The sequence below is a fragment of the Anas acuta genome, chromosome 11 (genome assembly GCF_963932015.1).
Source record: "Anas acuta chromosome 11, bAnaAcu1.1, whole genome shotgun sequence".
NCBI classification, from domain to species: Eukaryota; Metazoa; Chordata; class Aves; order Anseriformes; family Anatidae; genus Anas; species Anas acuta.
In genome coordinates, this window is record NC_088989.1 from 20,013,569 (window position 1) to 20,035,074 (window position 21,506).

General features: G+C 41.7%; 1 protein-coding gene across 6 annotated transcripts in view; it reads right to left on the bottom strand.

Moving 5' to 3' along the window:
- The window catches only part of FGD3 (FYVE, RhoGEF and PH domain containing 3), a 109,964-nt gene that overhangs the window by 17,630 nt on the left and 70,828 nt on the right, over positions 1-21,506 (bottom strand). For all 6 annotated transcript variants that reach the window (XM_068694654.1, XM_068694655.1, XM_068694656.1 and 3 more), the window contains 11 exons: positions 19,516-19,605; positions 18,204-18,340; positions 16,210-16,366; positions 12,048-12,186; positions 11,183-11,241; positions 7,723-7,869; positions 7,077-7,169; positions 6,524-6,603; positions 6,110-6,140; positions 5,477-5,578; positions 497-559 (listed from right to left, as the gene is read on the bottom strand). In XM_068694654.1, coding sequence (XP_068550755.1) covers positions 497-559; positions 5,477-5,578; positions 6,110-6,140; positions 6,524-6,603; positions 7,077-7,169; positions 7,723-7,869; positions 11,183-11,241; positions 12,048-12,186; positions 16,210-16,366; positions 18,204-18,340; positions 19,516-19,605 — 1,098 coding nt within the window. The remainder of the gene's footprint in view (positions 1-496; positions 560-5,476; positions 5,579-6,109; positions 6,141-6,523; positions 6,604-7,076; positions 7,170-7,722; positions 7,870-11,182; positions 11,242-12,047; positions 12,187-16,209; positions 16,367-18,203; positions 18,341-19,515; positions 19,606-21,506) is intronic.

Sequence of the window (21,506 nt, forward strand, 5' to 3'; positions counted from 1 at the left end):
CTCTGCAGCAGCAAATCACTGGAAGGCCAGAGACATATGAAAGCACTAACTCCTTCTCTCTACTGGCAGAAACACAAAAAAATCACACTATAATTTGGTTCTGGAGTATAAATTCTGAGTTACATAATAGGACAATACTAACCAGTCAGGTATTCTTGTCTCCCTTTGCTCTCCTCCACACAAGCCTTCAGTACAGCTCCTTATCAGAAACTGAAAAACACACCAGAACCCTACAAAGGTAGCAATCAGCTTCCCTTGATCTAGGTTCACCATTGGTGCCGCACATCCCTGGAGAAGGAGGATTTACGGACACTGGTGATGCAAACCCTGCAAGCAGCTGGGGCTCTAACCCAGACAAGAAATTCAGGACAGCAGAGCTGCAGCAACAGACAGTGGAACATAAACTGAGGTACTGAAGTACCTCTGATTCTTTCCTGGTACAAAAGGAACATAACCCTGCCTGCTCTACCACAAGTATTAGCTTCGAGTTACTTACCCCTCCAAATGCACCACTGCCATCTGCTCCTGGCATTGATTCCACCGAGCTAGTGCTTGCTATCTGAGGGAAACACAATGACAGAGCAAGTTCAACAGGGACATTCTTCCTAAAATATACAAAATGTCAAAAAAATAAATAAATAAAAGACCTCATTTGCTTTTAGCCCCTCAGCTATTCACTCATGAATATCCTTTAATTGCACATACACTCAGCCACTCTCAGACACTCAGCTGACCACGAAGTGGTAACTTCACAGTCAGCACGGAATTACCAAGCCTGCCTCTCCCTGAACTGTGTGCGGGTCCCACAGAAACACCACATAAAGCAAGCTGGCAGGTTTTGAACTTCACCACTTGTCTTCACCACAGCCAAGAGAGCAAGCGCTAAGCGTAGTCAGTGGATTCTATGTAGGAAGAATATTTACTTCATTCAGATAGTACTCACGTAAGTTTTTCTTAATGTCTTACATGAAATATAAATGCTAATTGGCATCTCTGTGTATTCGAAACATAAACCCAAGGGCAAATAAACAAGCTTGTGTACACAAAAATGGCTACATCCTCAAACAAAACCCCTTTCATCTGCCATTAATTTACAGGGATCTTGTTAGTTTACAGGAGGTTCTCAAAATTACTTTTTACTCTCTCATTATACCCATAGATCGTTCTTCCTTTGCCAATCAAATATCTCTATTTTGAGCTTATCCAAATCTCCAGTACATTTTTGCACCCTATGGACAACAGCTTCCAGTTCCATGTCAGAGCAAAAAGTTTTCACCTCTGTTGCTAGAAACAACCTGAGCTGTAGCGTTGAGCGAGTAGCCAAGTTGAAGAGCTGTTCATTCTGTTATCTAGCCATATCTGTTTATAAACTAACACAATCAAGCAACTCTAGAGAATAAACAGGGAAAGCAAAAAGGCAGTGAGCAAATGCAGCCTGGTCAAGGCAGGCAGCCCTAGGCAGGGCTGTAGCAGCCCAGGAGCACTCCCGTGGGGAACACAGCACGCCCTCACTCCAGGTAATTGTACCTGCTTTGGTGAGAACCCAGCAACCCAAGGGCCTTGGGCATAATGCATTCACGAGTCCCATGGAAAGTGATTTCTGTCAACTGGAATCCTGATCACCCCAGGTATTTAGATCACTGCCTAGTAGAAGTATGTGCTAAGACATGGGGTTCAAAAAAGGTACTGAGCAGTGGGGAGAGCAAAGGGGGTCTGAAGGACCTGGAGAAAATCACTAGCAAGTTCAGAGAAAAGGGTGAATTTCTCTAGTTGCCTGTCCAGATCCCCATAGCCTCTTAGCCTTTATTTGGAAAGATACGCTAAAACAAAGATACCCTCTGGTCTTAACCTGTAAAAGATTTCAAAGGAGCTTCTCCAGCAGCACTGTACTAAGCTTCTGCATTCTCTCCCCAGGCACTCATCTGCTTTCAGTCTTACTCAGTTGGAATACTGCTGTTTGCTAACTACTGGGGTTTTCACCTCTATTTAAGTAAGCATTCTACTATATTTAACTAAGTATACTCATACATGAAAACTTATCTGACCGCAGCACACAAACACATTTTCTCAGAGCATTGACTGCTCTGGAAAGAAGCATATTCTCATAGAGGATGTGTTTTTATCTCCCTCCCTAGCAGAAAATGCAGACTTAGTCCTACTGATGAGAAACCCCCTTATATTCAACCCCCTGACCACTCAACGTATTTAGGATTTGGTATGGAGGAAGATAGCTATTCTCGTGTTTGTCAGAACTACCCCAAGGTGGTCAGAACTAGGGGTTACAGGGAGGAACAGGAAAAGGGCTGTGGACCTAACAGTGATTTAACAGCATTAAAAATCATGATTCAACCCTGCTCATATCTCAGGGATGTCACTTCCACAGAGCTTGGCTCTCTGTAGAAAAGGTATTTTCCTAAATGCCAGCCTTCCCTATATCACAAGTCTCCACTCTTCTGAGATCAAGCAGTGGTAAAACCAGTCCTGGAATATTTTTATATGGCTTAAAAAAAAAATTAAAAAAATCTTTCCCATAACCTTGAAATGCTGCAGTTGAAAATGGAGAGCAGAGCAATGAGTGTCCTCTTTCTGAAGGAATTAAGCCACAAAGGAACCCTGAAGCTTTCTGTAAAGGATTCCTTAAAAGATCACTGCTACAGTAACCCTGCAGGGGACTGACTGGCGCTGACGCTGAATTATTCACCTCTTGACAGGTGGGAGTTCATTGCTATTCCTCTGACTTGCATTGTAGCAGTGTCCAAGCTGACGGTCTCACTGAGTTACACTTAGGCAAACCGAGGACGAGATGAACAGTAATTGTGAAATAAACAGAAAATGCACAGGGAAGAGAGAGAGCAAGGGGGTGACAGAGACATATTCCTTTCAGGGGCTTTAGGATTATTATTTTTAAGGGAAGTATTAATGAAAATAATATTAACAGAAACAACAATTGCTGTGTATTATTGTACAGAGATAATCTTAAGAATCGGGTCAAAATGTCAACCTCATTGTCAAATCCCTGCACCTACAAGAAACTGTAACTCTTCTGTTGGTGAATCACAAGTGAAGTATCAACCCTTAATAACTGTATGAGATTATGTAAGTCAGCAGGGAAAACAAGAGCATGCTAAGAATCGCGTGCAAAGGCATGCAGCAAACGTACAACTGAAATTAATCATAAGCACTGAAACATACCAAATGTATGGCCAAGGACAGGAGAAAAGCAATTTGGCTATTTTTCTATAAGCTTATTAGAACCAGAGTCCCATTTCTAGTAGCTGTTACAGATCTAACTTGGAATCCATGAGAATAAATCCATTTCTTGACTCATGAGAGCAAAAAAAAAAAAAGGAAGATTGTCATTTTTTCCTCTGAAGCACACTGCCCAAATGATGAGATAAGTACAGTATATGCTGCTCACAGAAGCATATTGCTACTAAGTATGCTTTCAGTACTTGTCCAGTTTTCCTTACAGAATTACATTCATCTCTTTTTAACTGACAGCAATTTCTGGCACATTTAAGCCTTGACATCAGTTTTCAAAGCTGATTATCCAGATTATATTATCTCCTAAAAATACAGGTTAGCATTCTGACATAGAAGAAATTAACATACATACTGCATTCATATCACAGCCAGGAGATAAGCCAGACTTCTGTTCTGCCTCAGTTTTATGAACCAGTAGAGTATAACATGTGGCTACGCCACTGACATACAAGAAAAACAAACTGGAATTTATAAAGCAAGATAATAATCATGAAGTTGAACAGACACCATCTTAATTAGATAGAGAGAAGTACGCTTATTCATTCGCTTATTAGCAAAAGATTTTTTTTTTCCTAACAGAGCACCCCAGTTCTGAAGGCAGCCATGAGTCAGCTTAAGAATATAGAAACAAACTGATTGTTTTCCCATTTTTTTCAGAGTATTTTTAGCTGATGAATAGCTCATGATCAGTAAGAGATATAGCATGCTCTGAAAATGGATCATCACTAGCTACTGTAAGTGACAGGATCGTGGACTCTGGAGGTTGGTGAAGATCTCTGCTGTCAGTCTGTGATTAATGCTGGGATGAAAGGAATATCTAACAATATCTAACACCTCTCCTGAGCCCCCTGGGAAATCAGACAGATAAAAATCCAGCATTATATCACTGAGGCAGATGTGGGAAAGTAGAGGTTCCTATGATTATTAGGTACAAAATAGAAGTTGGTGGGGAGAGGAGTGGAAAGAACATAAAAAGATCTCCAAGTTTGATCTCTGCAGATAGACCCTCTCTCCCTGTGCCCCAAGATCTACAATGGTTGACCACAGATGACATCAACACAGGCAGCTCTGCAATGAATTCCCAACAATTTCCCTCTCCCAGGTCCTCTTCTCTTTAGCTTTTAAGCAAGTGACTGTGGCTTAGGTTATTATAACTTTCAAGTTGAATGAAGAGATATCATCATTATCCTCATGTGACAACTTCCAAAACAAAATTCGTAGCAGATACATGGAGTAATTCACTCCAGTATGACAGAAACAGAATAAACTTTCAAGAGTATTCTGCATATTTAGTTGAAGAGTGGAACCCTTCTGAAACAGGTTTATTATCCATAAGACAGTATTGTTACGATCCCTATAAAATGCATCAATTTCCTTTCAACTCCTTAGAACTTTTCAATAATAATAAGAAAAAAAAATCCAAAACCACATCTCTGAGGAGATGGGGAAAGGTAATGAAAAAGTCTCCCAGGCACACAAACATCATTCCAGACATCCAACCACTCATAACACTGAAGAACTACACCTGTTATGCTAAACGAGCCACTCGTCTGGAAAACATGACTGATAGGTCTCTTGCACTGAACTACCCTGAGTAATTTATTCCATACCTGCATGGTTGAATAACTATGACTGATATGCATTTGAGAGCCAGAGAAATGGAGCTGACTGTAATGTAAAAAATAATTGGAGGGGAAGACGTACGAGGAACGGCTGAGGGCACTGGGCCTGTTCAGCCTGGAGAAGAGGAGGCTGAGGGGAGACCTCATCGCAGTCTACAACTTCCTCGTAAGGGGGTGTCGAGAGGCAGGAGACCTTTTCTCCATTAACACCAGCGACAGGACCCGCGGGAATGGAGTTAAGCTGAGGCAGGGGAAGTTTAGGCTGGACATCAGGAAGGGGTTCTTCACAGAGAGAGTGGTTGCACACTGGAACAGGCTCCCCAGGGAAGTGGTCACTGCACCGAGCCTGACTGAATTTAAGAAGAGATTGGACTGTGCACTTAGTCACATGGTCTGAACTTTTGGGTAGACCTGTGCGGTGTCAAGAGTTGGACTTGATGATCCTTAAGGGTCCCTTCCAACTCAGGATATTCTATGATTCTATGATAATAAAATAAGGCTACTGTATTTTAAAGTCAGCTGTGTAAGTCTAGTTTAACTGTCGCTAAAACTGTTATAGCACAGAAAGGGAATTAAGCACTCAAACTTACTGATGAATCAGGAACATGGTCCTCATCTTGAGAAAAAGAGCTATTGAAAGCTCTAAATGTTTCACTGTTCTGTTTGTGCTTTTCAATTGTTGCTTGAATAACCTGAAACAAAAAATTCCAGCAAAGATGAGAAGTTTCACCAAAGTCTTGGAAAAATTCATACTCAAAAACATTCAAAAATTCTCATAGGAAAATCTTTATGGTCATCATTTTAGTGAAAAACTTACATTTGTAGAGAAGAAATCCGAATTTTCAAACCTTAACTAAGAATGGTATTGTTATTTCAATACCATTAACTTAAAAACTAGGAATATTCTTAGTGTTTCTTACAAGTCAGACTTCAAGAATATACAAGGTAATCTCTGACTTTTCACTCTCTTCTTTCACTGCATTTGAGGACTGCAGGAAATGGGAAGCCATTCAAAGCCTCTTTTTGACCCACTCAAAGCATGGTGGGTCAGTGGGACCCTGGCTGGAGCACTAGATTCTCCACAAACATCTTTTCCACATTGGACTACTCAGCTTCCTCACACAGCATCATCGATACAGAAACCCCTGAAAAATCATTTCAAAAACAGAAGGTGCTGACTGCATGGTGATTTCCACCCCCTATCATAATGTTTTTGTATTAACCTGAATCCATTCCCTCTTCTCCTCTTCTGTCCTGTTAAAACAAAAGAAAAATACAGAAAACATCAACATTACATTCTCAGTATTTTCATTAAATCCAATTGTTGACATCCTCATAGCTTAATATCCATACAGATTTTAGCTTTGCTATCTATTTTATAATCACCATTAATTATTATTGACCTTAATTATTACCAAGTAACTGCCAAAAAAGTTTGAATTATTACTGCAGTGGAATCTGCAAGTACTATTGCAAACATCAACACACTGACTTAGGACCAATGAACTGTCTTGCACATGTAAATGAACCATCTCAGTTTCTCAGCTTCTGTTTTAAAGCTACATCATACTACCATAGCCATATATCCTAGATTTTAAATTTGTACATAATGTTCACCAACCTGAAAAGCACCATACCTGGCTTGCAATTCCAGTGATCTCTTTTTTCCTGTTATTGAAAATGTGTGAGCTACATTTTGCTTGGCAATTTCTTGGACCTGCAAAAAGATGTCAGCTTCTTACTAGTCTCCATCTTCTTTCAACCATTTTAATAACTTACAAATCTAGTCATTCTTTGAAATGCTTAGTTGAAAGGATCACTCAGAATACAATACAAAGGTAGAAAAAACAAAGGAATTGTTTCCACAATTGCTCATCTCACTACGAAAACCCTAAATCTGTATCTTTCCCCCTACAGCAGTATGGGAAAAAGGTGGCTCCTGTATCAGCTAGGTGACAAGGGAAGGTTTTCAATCAAAGAATGTACATCGTCACTAGTTTCTTACTCACCTTTGGATGATTATCTGATAATAATAAATCTAAAAAAAGACATCCAATGCTGTACTTTATAATTTTATTTTATTTCTACGTAAACATACAGTTCTATATTTTGGATTCAGAGGGGGTCTGACACTATCTTCTGTAGAAGCATATGTAAATATTAAGAATGGCAAAAAGAAGAGATACAAACCTGCAATCCTGCAATGTCCATCTTCTCTCGAACACTGAATTTCTGGCCTATCAGCCTCAGTTTTGGCACACAGTAAAGCACCATGCTGTTAAACTGTAACAAGGAAAGAATTTAAGTTTAGGGGTTACATATAGGACACAGCCTGTATTTTGACAGTTTAGGACTCTGGCGTGTCTCACTCTATGATGCAATTCTCAAAGAAATTTAACGAGTATGTTGGACTTGCACATCATTACTTGAAAGAAGTGGACAGATAGAAATAAGTCAGCCTGTCACTTCCCCTTTCTCCACATCTCTCCCTTGGTACCAATTAACTGCCTTCAGAGCAAGCGAGAGCTACTCTCTTGGTGTTGAAGAAGCTGGCCATCTCACTCAGCAACGTGGGACTGCTGTAAATGCCCCTTTGGGGGCACTTCACAAAAATGCAGCCTCTGAAGAGGGAGATGGAAGGAGACCCCTTTAAGCCTGACAAGCCATTGGCAAAGGCACAAGCATGGAAGGAGGAAGGAAACCCTCAAGGGAAGAGCATCAAATGAAAACTGCTGCTCAGAGGAAGGAGTAGCACAGTTGGTGAAAGCTTTGGAAATGTATCACTTGTATGTATCACAGCACAACTCTGAAAATAAGAGAGCGACAAAAAACTCACCAGGAATAAATATCTATCCTGTGCTGTGCCATTCTTCGCTGACAGCTTCTGAATGTGTCCTTCTTTAATGAGCTCATTAGCTGGGTTAACAATATCCTCTTCACCACCGAGTCGCTCATAGACTTCCAGAAGCTTGTGCATCTTTTCCTGCAAGTACAGAACCCCAGAAATTTAAATAAAAGATATTCCACTCGACCTATCACTCACAGTATCATTTTTTTGATGTGTAAATATCTAAAGAAAAATAAGGAAAGAAGGCAGTCTTTCACTTCTGATACAGTTTTGCACTTTCAAAAACTAATGAGTACCTTTTCCATACTCTTCCCTCTCTTAGTCACTCATGATTCATACTTGGATTGTATCATTTTGATAGTATTTTGATATCAACATATTAGTATCAATCCATTTGATATTTTTAGATGTTCTTGTTCAATAACAACTATGTACCATTGGAAGAAATGTCATCAGGTCCACTACCAGGACTGGAAACCAGTATGTTAACAAACTGTTTCCAAGGTTGCAGTTATTCATTCAGCTTCCAGTTAACACCTCAAACTAAGGTTTGTGCTACAGTAGGAACATTTCTCAGCTTCTGAGAAGTTTCACATTGTGCATTGTTGCTGACACAATGGCAGGTAGGTCTCATTCAGGAAGCACAGTCACATTCTGCATTTATAAGCAGAGTCTAGAACCTCAGCTCTTTGGGGAATGCTGCAGTCCTACCCAGGTGCCTCTGTGGCAAAAAGCAGCTAATGAAATAGGCTTAAATCAACTTAAAAATACAGTTTTAATATCATTCAAGTATCCTTATGTCTTTCTCAAAAATTCTTTATAAAATGTTTACTCTTCCCCTTTCAGCAAAACAATGTTTACACTTAATATTAAGTCAACTAAATATGAAAGTCCCCCCTGTCCGTCCTGTGCAGCATTCAGATGGATAAAGGCAACCCACTTGCAGCTGCTATAATAAGTACTGCAGCAGCTTTAACAAGTCAAAATAAGAAAGGTGCATAAATCTTGCTACCGAGTTAGAGCATTTAGAAAGGTTTGGCTTTTAACCAATATGCTGGACTGATATGCTCCAAACAGCACTGCAAGCAAATAGTCAGAAAGTGAGGACAGAGATCTATGCAATTACATTTGGAAAATATGACCAAACGCATCTGTAAATAACACCTCAATTCGTCTTCAGATTAGGCTGCAATTTCAGGTTTTCATATACCTTACTTACCTTAAATTGATTTATTTCACCATAAACGTACAGCATGCTAGCTTCTATGGTTGTCAATTAATCTGACCAAAACAAACAAAACCCTTAAAATAAACGCACTGCCAAACAAAATGGAAGTGGGGTGGAGGTAGACACAAAACAAACAAGGAAGTCATCTCAATCCCTAGAGCTAGTACAATTTTTCCAACAAACTGGAAGATGATCCAAAGACTCCAATAATTCAAAGAAAATTTGAACTTATCAAACTACCTGCTGGGGGGAGAAACTAGGATACTAGGGGCAGGTCCAAAACCTGAGGGATACCTGCACATCTAGGAAAAGCTATTTTGAAAAGTCACTTTTGGAAACGTGGCTTACTACTCACACTGACACAAAACGAGGAAGCAGCCAACATTAATTCAAACCTCTGCTAGCTTTCTGAGATTTTGCTACAGTGTTTGCTTTCTTTCAGTTTGGCTCTGACCTCACGCAGCTGTTCCCACTGTCCCATGGGGCTCTGCAGAGGTGCGTGTGCAGGATGCGCTCCGCAGCTGGGGCTGCTCTCACCCTGCATTGCTCCCAGCAGCCCACCGCCCTCCCCAGCCTCCCAGCACACCCGGGCACCTTCTACTGGGGATGGCAAACAAAGTGGGATGTGTGTGCTGGAGCTGGGAAACCATGAGGTCAAACCTGAAATTCTTACTTGGATAATTTTCTTTGTAGCTTCTGCTCAGGCAAAACCTATTAATTACTGGAGAATCGACACAACAGGACTTTAGGTTCTCATTGTCAGTAAGCAGGGCATAGAAAATTATTACAGCGGCTTTTCCTAATAGTTTTTTTGTTGTTGTTTTTTTGTTTTGTTTTGTTTTGTTTTTTTGTTTGTTTTTTTGCATATTACTAGAAGAGCATCCAACACAAAGCAACTGCCTGGTGACTTCATCTACCTGCTGCCTGTGAAGCTGCTGCACAAAGGTCCCAGCAAAATAGCTGCTACTTGTGGAGTTGTCGTTCAAGGCCCCAAACCAGAAAAGTTTCCACTGACATTTATCTTCATCAAGAGAACATGCTAGACTCAAATAGAAATAGATGGTTTCGAAACTGGCTTTCACTGAGACGCAGCAAAAACAGTCAGACGTCAGCTGGTTACTTCCCAGCAGCAGCCACAGGAAAGACGGGCTGCTGGTGGCTCAGGGAGCGCCAGCCCCAGACGGGCACCCAGCAACTTCCTCTCGTCTGGGCAGAGCTGTGCCCTGCTGCCTCCACAGCCCTGACATCTAGCATGACTCAAAACACCAGGCTTCTAAAATAAGGCTTAAAGAGAAAAAAAACAGCTGAATGGGAAGATGGGGGAAAGAAGCAGCAGTATATGCAAGCAAACTGAGGACAAAAATATAGGAAAGAACCTCTGTAAGAAAGAAAAAAAATGAAACAGAAGGAGATTCTTGATAAAAAACAATGTTTTCAAAGGACAGAACAAGAAAGGGTCTGATATGGAATGGGATGTAAAGCTTGTAATCCATGCGTGACCAGTGAGCGTTAAGCCTGAGAAGTGGTGTTTTAGAACTATCAGATACACAAGCTCCCGAGCCGTTTGTGTCTACAAAAGGGATAACATCCGTAACTATGGAGTCCTTTTACTTTGATGGTAGTGCACTTCCAGTCCTGTAAGTAAAACATCCCTAACATTCAGCATTAAAGGCCTCAATAAAACAGGGGAAAAAAAGTTCAGACCTTGTGTTTTAAAGTGAAGCGTCAAGATCTCCGCTACCTTAGGCTGCCCAACTTTAGAAGTAAAGCTTACCAAAGCTACTGACACACACTAGTCTCTCTGTGCATTTAAAACAAGGCAAAATTCAACCAAAATAACCTCCACTCTGGAAAGGACTTGAATTAAAAATAGCATGAAAATCTGCACGCATGAAAACCTATCCTTATGAATAGATGGAATTGAAACATTTTTTATTGAAAAACAAGTCATGATTTTATGAAGGTCTCCTTTTTTAGTGGAGGATGGATGCTCCCTTATGAAGGAGGAAGGCGAAATTTGGGATGAACAAACCATGGTAGCCACAACAGGATCATTTACGATAAAGAGAACTCAGATATTCAACTATTCTTTAAACCCTGTCACATCGTATTTGAAAATTCTCTCCAGTCGTACTTTACTATGCCTGTGGCAATGCAGAATGATCAGTTCGAGCAAATATTTCCATCAGATTATGCTTCCATTACTTGATTTCTACTCACCATCTTTCTGATTGCTGCATTCGAATGGTTTGCTGCTGTAGATATGAGTTCCAGTGATTCTGTGAGTAAAAAAGAAAAATAGCAAGTTATACCTTCTCTAGATTGCATCTGTTAATAGCACTTTTTTTTTTTCATCTTCCTGCTTATCATTTTTCCTGCAAAATTGCTGCTGCAAAAGGACTACATTTTGTCCTTCAATAAATTAAAAAGAAGGCTTATAAGTAGATATATACATAATCACTTTAGCATTTTAGCTGGTCCACATGCATCTAATTATTTGAGCTTCCTTTCTGGAAGCACATGTGTAACAAAAGATTTACCTTCTAGGAATCAGTCTAGCTCTTAAAGTTAATGGTAGTCACACTGAAGTCTTCTTAAGCATATTTTAAGAATGTTTTCCTAAAATGGGGCCTGGGTGCTTATGGTAACGTGAACTCTGCTTCAGAGATTTCCTGACAGGATCAAGAACTCCTAGATGCCAAAAGAAATCCATTTCTCTTATTATTCTGGGTTAACAGAGCCTAACCTGCCTTCCTAGGAAGCACATACATTTAAAGACCATTCATATTTTCCTCCTCCAGCTATTTCATGGACATCCTCCTGTATTTGTCTTTGGGCATACAATGGGTTAAATAAAAATTCCAGATGTTCTACCATTAGCAGCTTCAATGCCTTGTCAGTGTTTACTTGCTAAAGCTGTCTTCATTCCCAGAGCTCACCTATCAGCTCTTTTCTTCTCTACTCCACAAGCATCCCGAACCCCTCTGTACTAAGCTGTACTTTGTACTAATTCAATGAACATGTTAAAGAAAAAATTCTCCAAGATTTTACTGTGTTCATTAGACAGAGAGGAGTTTACATGTACTTTCAGCATCTTTCCTGTCAGGAGATTCTTCTGGAAGTTTCTTTAAATAGTCCTTCAGGAGAAGTTCATAACGCGGAATCCTTTGCACAGGTTCAAGCATGTGATGCTGCAATGTAAGGTTTCCACACACCTCCTGTTTCTGTAACAGAGAGAAAACAACCATAGAAGGCCTTGGTTTTGGTCCCATCCTTGCTGTTAAACAGCAAGGAAAAATGGCTGTTTAGGTATAATTAGAGGAACACAAGAAAATTTCCTAAGCTATCAGAGCTGACAAGTGTGAACCTTTGCTCCTTATCTCTGACATTTTCTGCAGATATACAACAGTATCTTGCATTTTGTGTTTCTTCACATGATCAAAAAAGCTCTAGGTAGCACTCCCTCTGCTCCCCCCAGATTAAACAAAATCAGAAACCCCACAGGGATACGCTGCTTGCTAGAACTTACTGCACAAGCAGCAGATATACTGCTCACCTTTGAGGTAACTACCTCAAATTCTCTCATTTTACTTGACCAAGAAAGGGGGTTGGTTTGAGGCTGATTACTTTAAATGTTACCCAATAATTACCCAATATTACTCTGCTTGAAATGGTGCTGAGTATTGCAGTGTGCTTATTGTCACAGAAGCCCTAGGAAGTAAAGCAATGTTTCTATTTATAAGGGTGGGGAGGAGAAATGAGAAACACAGCAAAAATAACTAACTTGTTTTAAAGCAGACAGGAAGTTTGTGAGTGATACAATCTCATTCCTGAATCCCTCATCAGCATCTTAACCCCACATACATACACACACAATCATCTCCATTGCATTATTTTAAGTCAGCTCACTGAAGCCACATCTTGGTCTGTTCCAGTGTAAGCAACCCCTCATCTACCACGCTAAGCTCAGTATTCTTTCCTTGGAGGAAGGTGCTTGTTTCAGGTCTTTGTAGTCTTCCACATAACTATCACAGCCCAAGACACGCTGCTGACTTGCCTGATTCTTGAAGCAAAGCCTGGAGATAACAAGATGACTGTCTGAGAGAAAAGTATTAACCATCCTTCCAGAAAGATGTAAATGGGTTTTAAAAACACATCTTGCCACTGTGTAGCAGAGCGAACAGCATTTCTGTTTAGAGGAGATCAAGTGTATTTATCTCTCAGAGTTTTACAGCACAATGTTTCCCAGAAAATACAACCGGGATGGAAAGAATCAGATATTCCAGGAAGCACTGAGACACGGAACTGCACTACTGCATATTAGCCCTTGGTTTATATTCCTAAATCCAGTTACGATAATAATCTCCTTTGTCTTTTCATTACTCTAATATGATGAACCCTAACACTGAAAAATAATAGGGAAGAAAAGGAAGAAGTGCATTCCAGGCTCATGTCAGTTGGACTAATACATCAAGTGGATCCTCTGTAAAAAGTCAACAATCACAAAATAAACCAATCCAAACAGGAGAACTTTCACGTTACATGATTTCCAAAACTTTACAGAGTTCACATTACAATTCGGATGACTTTACTGGAGGAAAGATAAATGTTTTTCTGTGTTTAATTAATTCATTTGAGAATCTGAAACATAAATATATATTAAAAGAGCACTTTGATGGCGTAACTAGAGAACTTACAAAAGAAAACTCATAATAAACTTACCAGCTATCAAGTTTTTGCACTGGTAGGTGGATGAGAAGTAAACAGAAAGTAAGTTTATCTTCAAGGGCAGCTAAAGTAAACTTGACAAGTCATAGTCATTCACTTCCAAGTCCTATGGGATTTCTGGTTTTGTTTTCTCTAAGTTAGCATAATTAATAAGTTTTAATGCCTTAGCATGTATAACTAGTCCATTAACAGCTTGTGTAGACAGTGTATTCCTGCAGGATCACAACAGGCTGCCACTGGTATTTTGAAAAATAAAGCCGAAGGTCAGGAGAGGAGCCACATGAATGTAATCCTGGATAACCTGCCAGCAGTCAGGGCTGTATGAACCCTGCAGTAGTGGTCCTGTGCCAGGGACAGACAGAAAAACCTACAGCAGCTCCACTGAAATCTAAATGCAATTGTTCAATTATTTGTGTATAAGAATAATACATGCGGAAAACTAGGCTAAAGTTTAGTTTATGCCCACCCACACCTTCTGATAGACTGCAAATGTCTGCTCTGGTTCTACAAACGAAGGCTACAGAAGTTCCCAGAGTAGCGGGGACAAAGGGAAGAAAAAGGACTTTTGCCTGTAAAAGTTCCTGGAGTTTTTGATAGCACAGAGATAGGTTGGATGAGGAGACTGAGTGCTTTGGGTCAAGGCTTTGCTGGATGTAGCGTGGTCATGACAGAAGCAGAAGGTGATGTGATGCTGCTGCTAGAATAATCTACAGTGAAGTCCTGCCATCAGTAGGCTTCAGAACTGCAGCCCCTACAAGCACTGCCTGTGCTAACACTACCTGCCACAGCTCTGCTCGAGAAATACGCATGGGCTTGGCCAGCCGCCGATGCGTTTCACAGCCTGACAGCTAACACGAATCAGTTGTGTTGGCAGTCTGGTGGCGAGCGGTGTAGAGACAGAAGAATTTTGGGGAGGGCAGATCTCTGTGCTACAGGAAGAATGGTTTCAAACTGAATTACGCTTCAGAAAGGCACGGCAGCAGTTTGATGGGGAACTGCGGACAGCGAAATGCCCATGTGCACAGGAAGCAGGAATTCCTACAGAGCTTGCTCCAAAAGAGGCCCAATTCCCTGTGGAGCCCAGCTGTGCCTGTGCCCCTTCTTGGCGTGGGTCAGGGCACGCTGGGTGTGCTGGGAACCCAGCTGAGTCCTCGCAGGCAGGCAACACAGCTGAGCAGGGGCAGCGGGAGGCGAGCAGGGGCTGGGAGCCCCTTGCAGGAGCCCCCAGGGGCCCAGCGCTGCCGGGTCTCGAATTCCAGCCAGCAGACGCACTTAGCCACGCAGAGCCTCCGCGAGAGCAGGCTGGATTTAGACAGAAAAAGGTTAAGAAAAGGCCACGTACAGTGAGAGTCTGGTAGAAGAAGAACTTTCCCAGTTCCTGCTGCCTTCCCTCTGCTCCTCCAAGACAGAGCTTCTGTCTGAGCCAGCCGGCAGCTCTGACCCTCCGCACAGGGCCTCTCCTCTCCCAGCTTGCCGGGGGGATTACTTGATTCCTGACAGCTGGCCAGCCGACAAGCTCCCATTTAGGGCACAGCTGCGCTCCCGGCTCAGCTTAACCCTCTCCCTGCTGCCTCTGCCTCCCCCAGAGGCCAGTGTGCACTCTCCCAGCACCTGCGGAGGGATGCCTGCAGCCTGCTGCATCCTCCTGCAGCTGGCCCGGAGTCCAAAGGGGACGGAGGTTTTACAGACACACCGGCATAAGCAGAGCTCTTCCCCCTCCCCACAAAGCTTCTATATAATGAGAAAGAACGTGTGAAAGTCCATGCTAAGCATCCCCCAGCAGAGCTGCGGTCCTCCAGCTCTGCGAGCCCCTTCACAAGCCTCAGAAACAGCCGAGCAAGAGCTGATGAAAACCCAAACAGCTTCCTGCACCAGGTGCTGCTGGTGAGGTGCCCAAAGTCAAACAGCAGGCTCAGAGAGGAAATGAACTTGCTAAAAAGCGACACTTCAACTTAGTTAGAAGGAAACAAAATGAAGAGTTTAACAAATGGATACGTTGAGTATCAGAGCAAGAGGGTGCCCTACACAAAGGAGCACACAAGGTAAGGAGGCTCACTGGGGAAAGGCGGCAGTGCCCCAGAAGAACTGTGCCATAAGCATCGATATTTCTTCCTTCTGCTATATAAATATCAACAGAAAATACTACGTACAACAAAGCTATCCACATCTCTCCACCAAGAAGAGAACTCATCCCATTCTCCTAATTCCGAAACATAAAAAGTGAACGCATTAAGGATTTCTAAGTAAGCTGAATGTAGTCAGGATTGCCATGCAAACAGCTCCGTTTCATCCTGTAGCTTCCAATTCTCCTCTTAAATACATGAATGGGAGCAAAGCTACCTATGTGAAAAACCTGTGTTTCACAGCAAAAACAGAAAGGACTGCCAATAAAACTGTATTTCTTCCTTAAGTCTAGATATTAATTCTTAATATCTTGTACCAAAACGAACATGTATGCTGGAAATAAAATACATTTAAATGAGGATGTCAAGGCCATATTAAGCCAATTAACAACATACCTGTATATTTTGAACAACATCTTTGAAAGGAGATGACCTCTGCATACAAGTGTTCACCATGTCCATTGCCCTGTCAAAGTTCTTTACATACTCTCCATACATCTTCAGAAAAGGAGCCAGCTTCTGTAGGATATCTCCTAGCCGTGGGTTCACATTCCTGATGGAAAGAGAAGGGTAAGTACAGAAATCTGTGGAGATCAATACTATTTTAAGAGAGTAAACACAATTATCACACTTTCACAGTTGTCTCCCACAACTACGCACGCATGCAATTGAGATCCTTTAGGTTAAGTTTAAAACAATCTGTTTGGTACCCTAGATGAAAACTTAAAACATTAATCTAGATGTGCTAAGGATGATGTTTCTGTTCCCACTGTCACTTTTATGTGAAGCTCAGATCCAAACTGACTACACATTATTGAAGAAACATCCAACTCTGTCCAGAAAAAAACATTGTGAGATACACTCTACTTCTAGCAGAGGTGGCTGTACATCTTTGTCTCTTCCAAATTCAGAGGCAGGCACAGCCAGCCAGGCTGTGGACAATGCCAGAGTTGCCCCACGGCTCTTCACCCGGCAGGGGCATCTCTCCCATGGCACCGGGCCTGAGAGGCTCTCGTGGGAGACCCCAGCTGGGTTTGTTCCCTCTGGGCCACTGAGCAGCAGCAATGCTACGGGAGCTAGATGTGTAAATGACGAGAGCTGCACGTCTAATTTTCTCATGTCTCAGTCCCCTTGACAGTGTCAGTCTAAGATTTCTTTCCATTTTCCCCAGCTTTTCTCTCACACTGAACTCCTGCCTTGCAGTCTGTTTACATGAGATCCCTTCAGCCATGCAAAAAGTTCATGCCCTCGTCTGACTTCCAGTCTCTCCAGTTTTCCTTCCCTTTTATTACAGCTGTTCCTGTAGACATATGTCAGGTGCAAAGGTGCTGGGTCGTTTTTTATTGCTTCTGGACATTGTTGACCTGTGTGAAGAAGGTTGGACCCTCCCAAGGGAAATGTGAGCTCTGATCTCGCCTTCATCACTCAGGGCAGTTGGAAAGGTTAACTCTGTTGACATTAACATGAAATAAGGTGCAGCATCAGCACCATCAGCACTTTACACTGCAGGACACTCTTTTCAGCCAGTGCATCCTCCCAAGTGGGTTCCTACATCTGCCCTACAATCAACCTTTCTGCCTAGCGCTGCATTTCAGCCTCATTTACAACTTAGCACAGTTTCCAAATTTTAATTGGTATATGACCATTAGTACTCATTGAAATAAAAATACAATTTTCTTAAAGAACTTCATAAATATTATTGGTTACACTGTACATATATCTTATAGAACAGAAGACCAACAAATGCTCGGGTAAAATCTTGTTCAGTGTTGTGGTGCAAAACAGCAACAGAAACGAGTGCACTACAGACAAAGTGATTTATAGACAGAAAGTCATCTATCTTATCTGTCTAGATTTTCATTTGATTGGTTGCTATAATGCTAATTTTGTAACATTAAATTTTATAGAACCATAACAAAGTGAATTTAAATATGAAATTGATGTGTCTCATGAAATCTCCAACACTGTAAAGTCTAGACTGTGACACGATGATGCATTTTCCTTCTTTGGAAAGAAAACTTTTTTTTTAAAATACTTCATCCACGGGGCCAAAATAAGCAGCTTGTTTCTTTCCTAGTACTACAGTTTCATAGTACTGTGAAACTAGAATAGTGGAAGTGCACTAAGAAAAACAGCTCCAGTCGTACTTTGGACAAAAAAAAAAATAAATCTCACAGAGTACTCTAGAAATGTTGAGTGCTCAGGTCTACTCCTATACTCTGGAAGATTACAGGAGAGAGAGAGGCTTAAGAGACTCCATGGCAACGTATTAAATGACATCTGAACTACTGCATTAAACCATTAAAAACTCTGGAATATGATTAGGCTTTAGGGTCACTACAGTTTCTTGAAAACATACTTTAAAAACAACTGGAATGACAGTTACCCACCATTCTTGTGTAATTCTTGTTTTGAGCTCAGGAAGAAGAAATTGTCCGTGGAAACAATAGATAGAAGAAATATTTGAAAAGATGCCTGTTATCACTTCAGATGAAATACCTGCTTCTGACAACTTAGTGCAAAAAACCTGTGTGAGACAAGAGAGTACCAACATTAGCTAAAAAAATCCTACACACCCCAGCATACAGTCGCAGCATTACAAAGCTGACTGCCTCAGAACAGACCTACAGTTTTTGACTCCTGGTACTCAGTCCTTGGGGATCACAGCACCGAGTATTTTCAGGAGGTTTACAAACATAAACCCATTGTCAAATGGGGTTAGAGCTATGGTTATGGGCTTACTCCTCCATTAGAAAAGTCTGAGGGATTTGTAAATCAAAAACTACCGAGAAGATGAGAGCTGGTGTACTTGGGAGCTAAGTGGCAAAGAACAACCAGTCCCCAAAGAGCTGTTACTGCTTTTTACATCAAGCAAAATAAAACATGTTTGTTTTGTTTCTCTGCAGGAAAAACGACACTGAACAAGAGTGAAAGACACTCCCTAGTTTTTTTAGGGTCTTGAAACAGCCTTTGCTCATCCGAAGCAAACATCGGAAAGTTTTCAGCAGAGGTCCTAGTGCTGGAGGGCAGAGGGCTCTTCGGACGTTACAACTTCTAACGAGATTTCTACCAAGGTGTCGATTTCCTTTCTTTTTTTCTTAACAATGTTAATCATCCTCATTTTTACTTCTTTCATGAATGTTTTTCTTTATACAATACATAACATTGACATTATAGAGATAAATAGAGAAATGCCTGAACCGTGTAGACTCACCAAAACATTTTACGTGGGAAGAAGTTTGGATTCATCATCCTAGTTTTACTTTATCCTCGTGTGTAAACATGACAGAAAACAATTACAAATCACAATGGGGAAAAACAAAAATCACTCTGAGCATGGGGCTGACCCTTGTTGCCTGATTTTAGTACAAATCCAGTCTATTGTCCTCTGCAGAGCAGTCATAGATTTCATCATTTTTGGTGCCTTGAGTGTCCCTACGATTTCCTCTCCACATATGCTCAGAGAGGAATCAAATGCTTATAATGTCTGTATCATGGGACGCTGCTTTCCCATTCCTCTTTTCCTAACCCTTGGGCTCCAGCTCAGAGAACCAGTGGCCAAAAGCTCCCCTCTGGGCCCCACAGCATGCACCCTGGCAAGCCAGCTCCATCTCCCACCACCAAGTCATGTTTTCACACTATCCAGCTTTAGGTCAGAGGCTGAACTGAAGACAAGGCACAGTTCATTCAAAATCGAGTTACCTGGTCCAACAGATGGAGTCTTTTCACATATGCTTCTTCTGTATGGAGCAGTTCATTTGCAATGTTGAATAGCTTTTGGGGCTCTGTACACTGAAAAAAAAAAAGTTACAAATAAGACAATCCATCTCCTCCTACAAACCTAACTTTCACCAACTGTTCCCCTTTCCATTTTCTCAGCGGGCTAAATTCCCTGCCAGTACAGAAGCCTGAAGTGAATGGGGTTAATACATTTCAGAATCCGCTCCGCATTTCTCACTGAAGGATCAGTTTGCTCTAGAGACATTTTTAAAACAGTTTTCTGAAAGTGCAATTAGTAATGTATTTAGCAGCTGCTCAGGATATCATTTTAATTCTTTATGGTTTTCTACAAAGAACCAGAAATACCATCCGGATTTGGAGATATAGCTTATCTATTTGATAACTAAGGCACTATATTGTAAATCAGCAGGTCTCCCTTTTTAATTCAGGTTCTGTGACTAAAAAAACATAGAAATTAGAAGAGACCTGTTTGGCCAGAGATTTCACTCCCCGGTCAGTGCAGCATTACTCTCTGTGGAATATCTCTAACAGCTTTGTGCAGCTTTAAACACCCACCAATTTCCTGGAAAGAATTCCAGCAACATAACCCAAATCACCCAGCGAAGTCTTTCATTATGCCCGTTATAAAAATAAAATAAGAAAGGACTAGTTCAAAAGCTTGGAGTTCTGAACCAGTAACGCAGCATCACCTTTATTCACAGGTTAGCCAAAAGCTACACAGGCTCCACAGATTCTCAGCTTTCTGGGGGCTTAAAAGTACCTGAATTGGTATGACACAGACTGCAGCTTTCTGACAAACTCTAGATACCTTTAAGGGTCTAGACTTCAAACTCTGTGCTTATATTATAATCAAAGTGAAAGTAGGTTTCAAAACTCAGGGCTGGTTGGTTTGTGTTCAGGAATGCAAACATTGGAAAGTAGCAGCAAGGTCAGGCAAGTGTAGGGGAATTTGAATGGGCTGGAGCTGGAAAAAAAGAGAAAAAAAAGAAAAAAGAAAAAAAAAAAGATGGAGGCTAGAGAGACATATAAACAGTTAATGCAACAGAGAGCATCAGCTTGCTGCCATTATTCACCACTTCTTCCACAGGAAAACTAATGTGCATCAAAGAGAATGGCCGAGGTGTTGCTTCAGACCAAGAGCCGCGTCCCCGAGCAGCGCAGCAGGAGCCCGTCAGCACACCACACAGCAGCCGGTGAAGGTTCACCCAGGCTCGTGCAAGGACGGGAGGACACAGCCAGGGAGTAAGAGTCCAGCTGAAGGCAATCAAGAACAAAGCACTGCTTCCGCCTCAGGAAGCACCTGGGCCCCTGGGCAGCAGCAGGGATTTCTATCCCAGACACCTATCTGCGGGTGCGTGCCAGCACGTTGCACACACACCACCGGCCACCACCAAGCTGTTAGAAAATGTCAGTGAAATGCCCTCCTTAAGCTGCTTCGTTGCCAGCTTGTTTTAATTATAAACAAAGTTGAAAAGAAAATAAAAAAAAAAAAAAAAGGGAAAAACCCACACGCATTTAGGCAAGCTGCAGTGCAAGGGGAAGGCCTTAAAGCCTTTTTCAAAGCTCGCCATAAATCCCAGCAAACCAGACCCTACCTAAAACAAGGCACCGCTTAGCATTAAGCATCCTCCGTTGGTGCAAGTATTAAGTGAAGGAAAGCGAAGAGCTTCGCTGGATTTGAAGCAGTGTCAGGCTCCTGCAAGGCACTGCTCCTCTTCCCACGCACAGACCCGGGGCCCTGCACGTGCCCCACAAAGGAGCCCGGCCGCGTGCTCGGCCTGCCTGGCTACTCTAATTATTTCAAGCAAACTTGAATGTTCTTTTAAGCTTTTCTAACGTGCTACGCGACATCCTGCTCCACTCGCTCATGTGCTATATATTAATATTTGGGAAGGAAAAAAATCACAGCACAACAATGCTTTGAAGCTGTTATGGGGAAACACGATGTATGA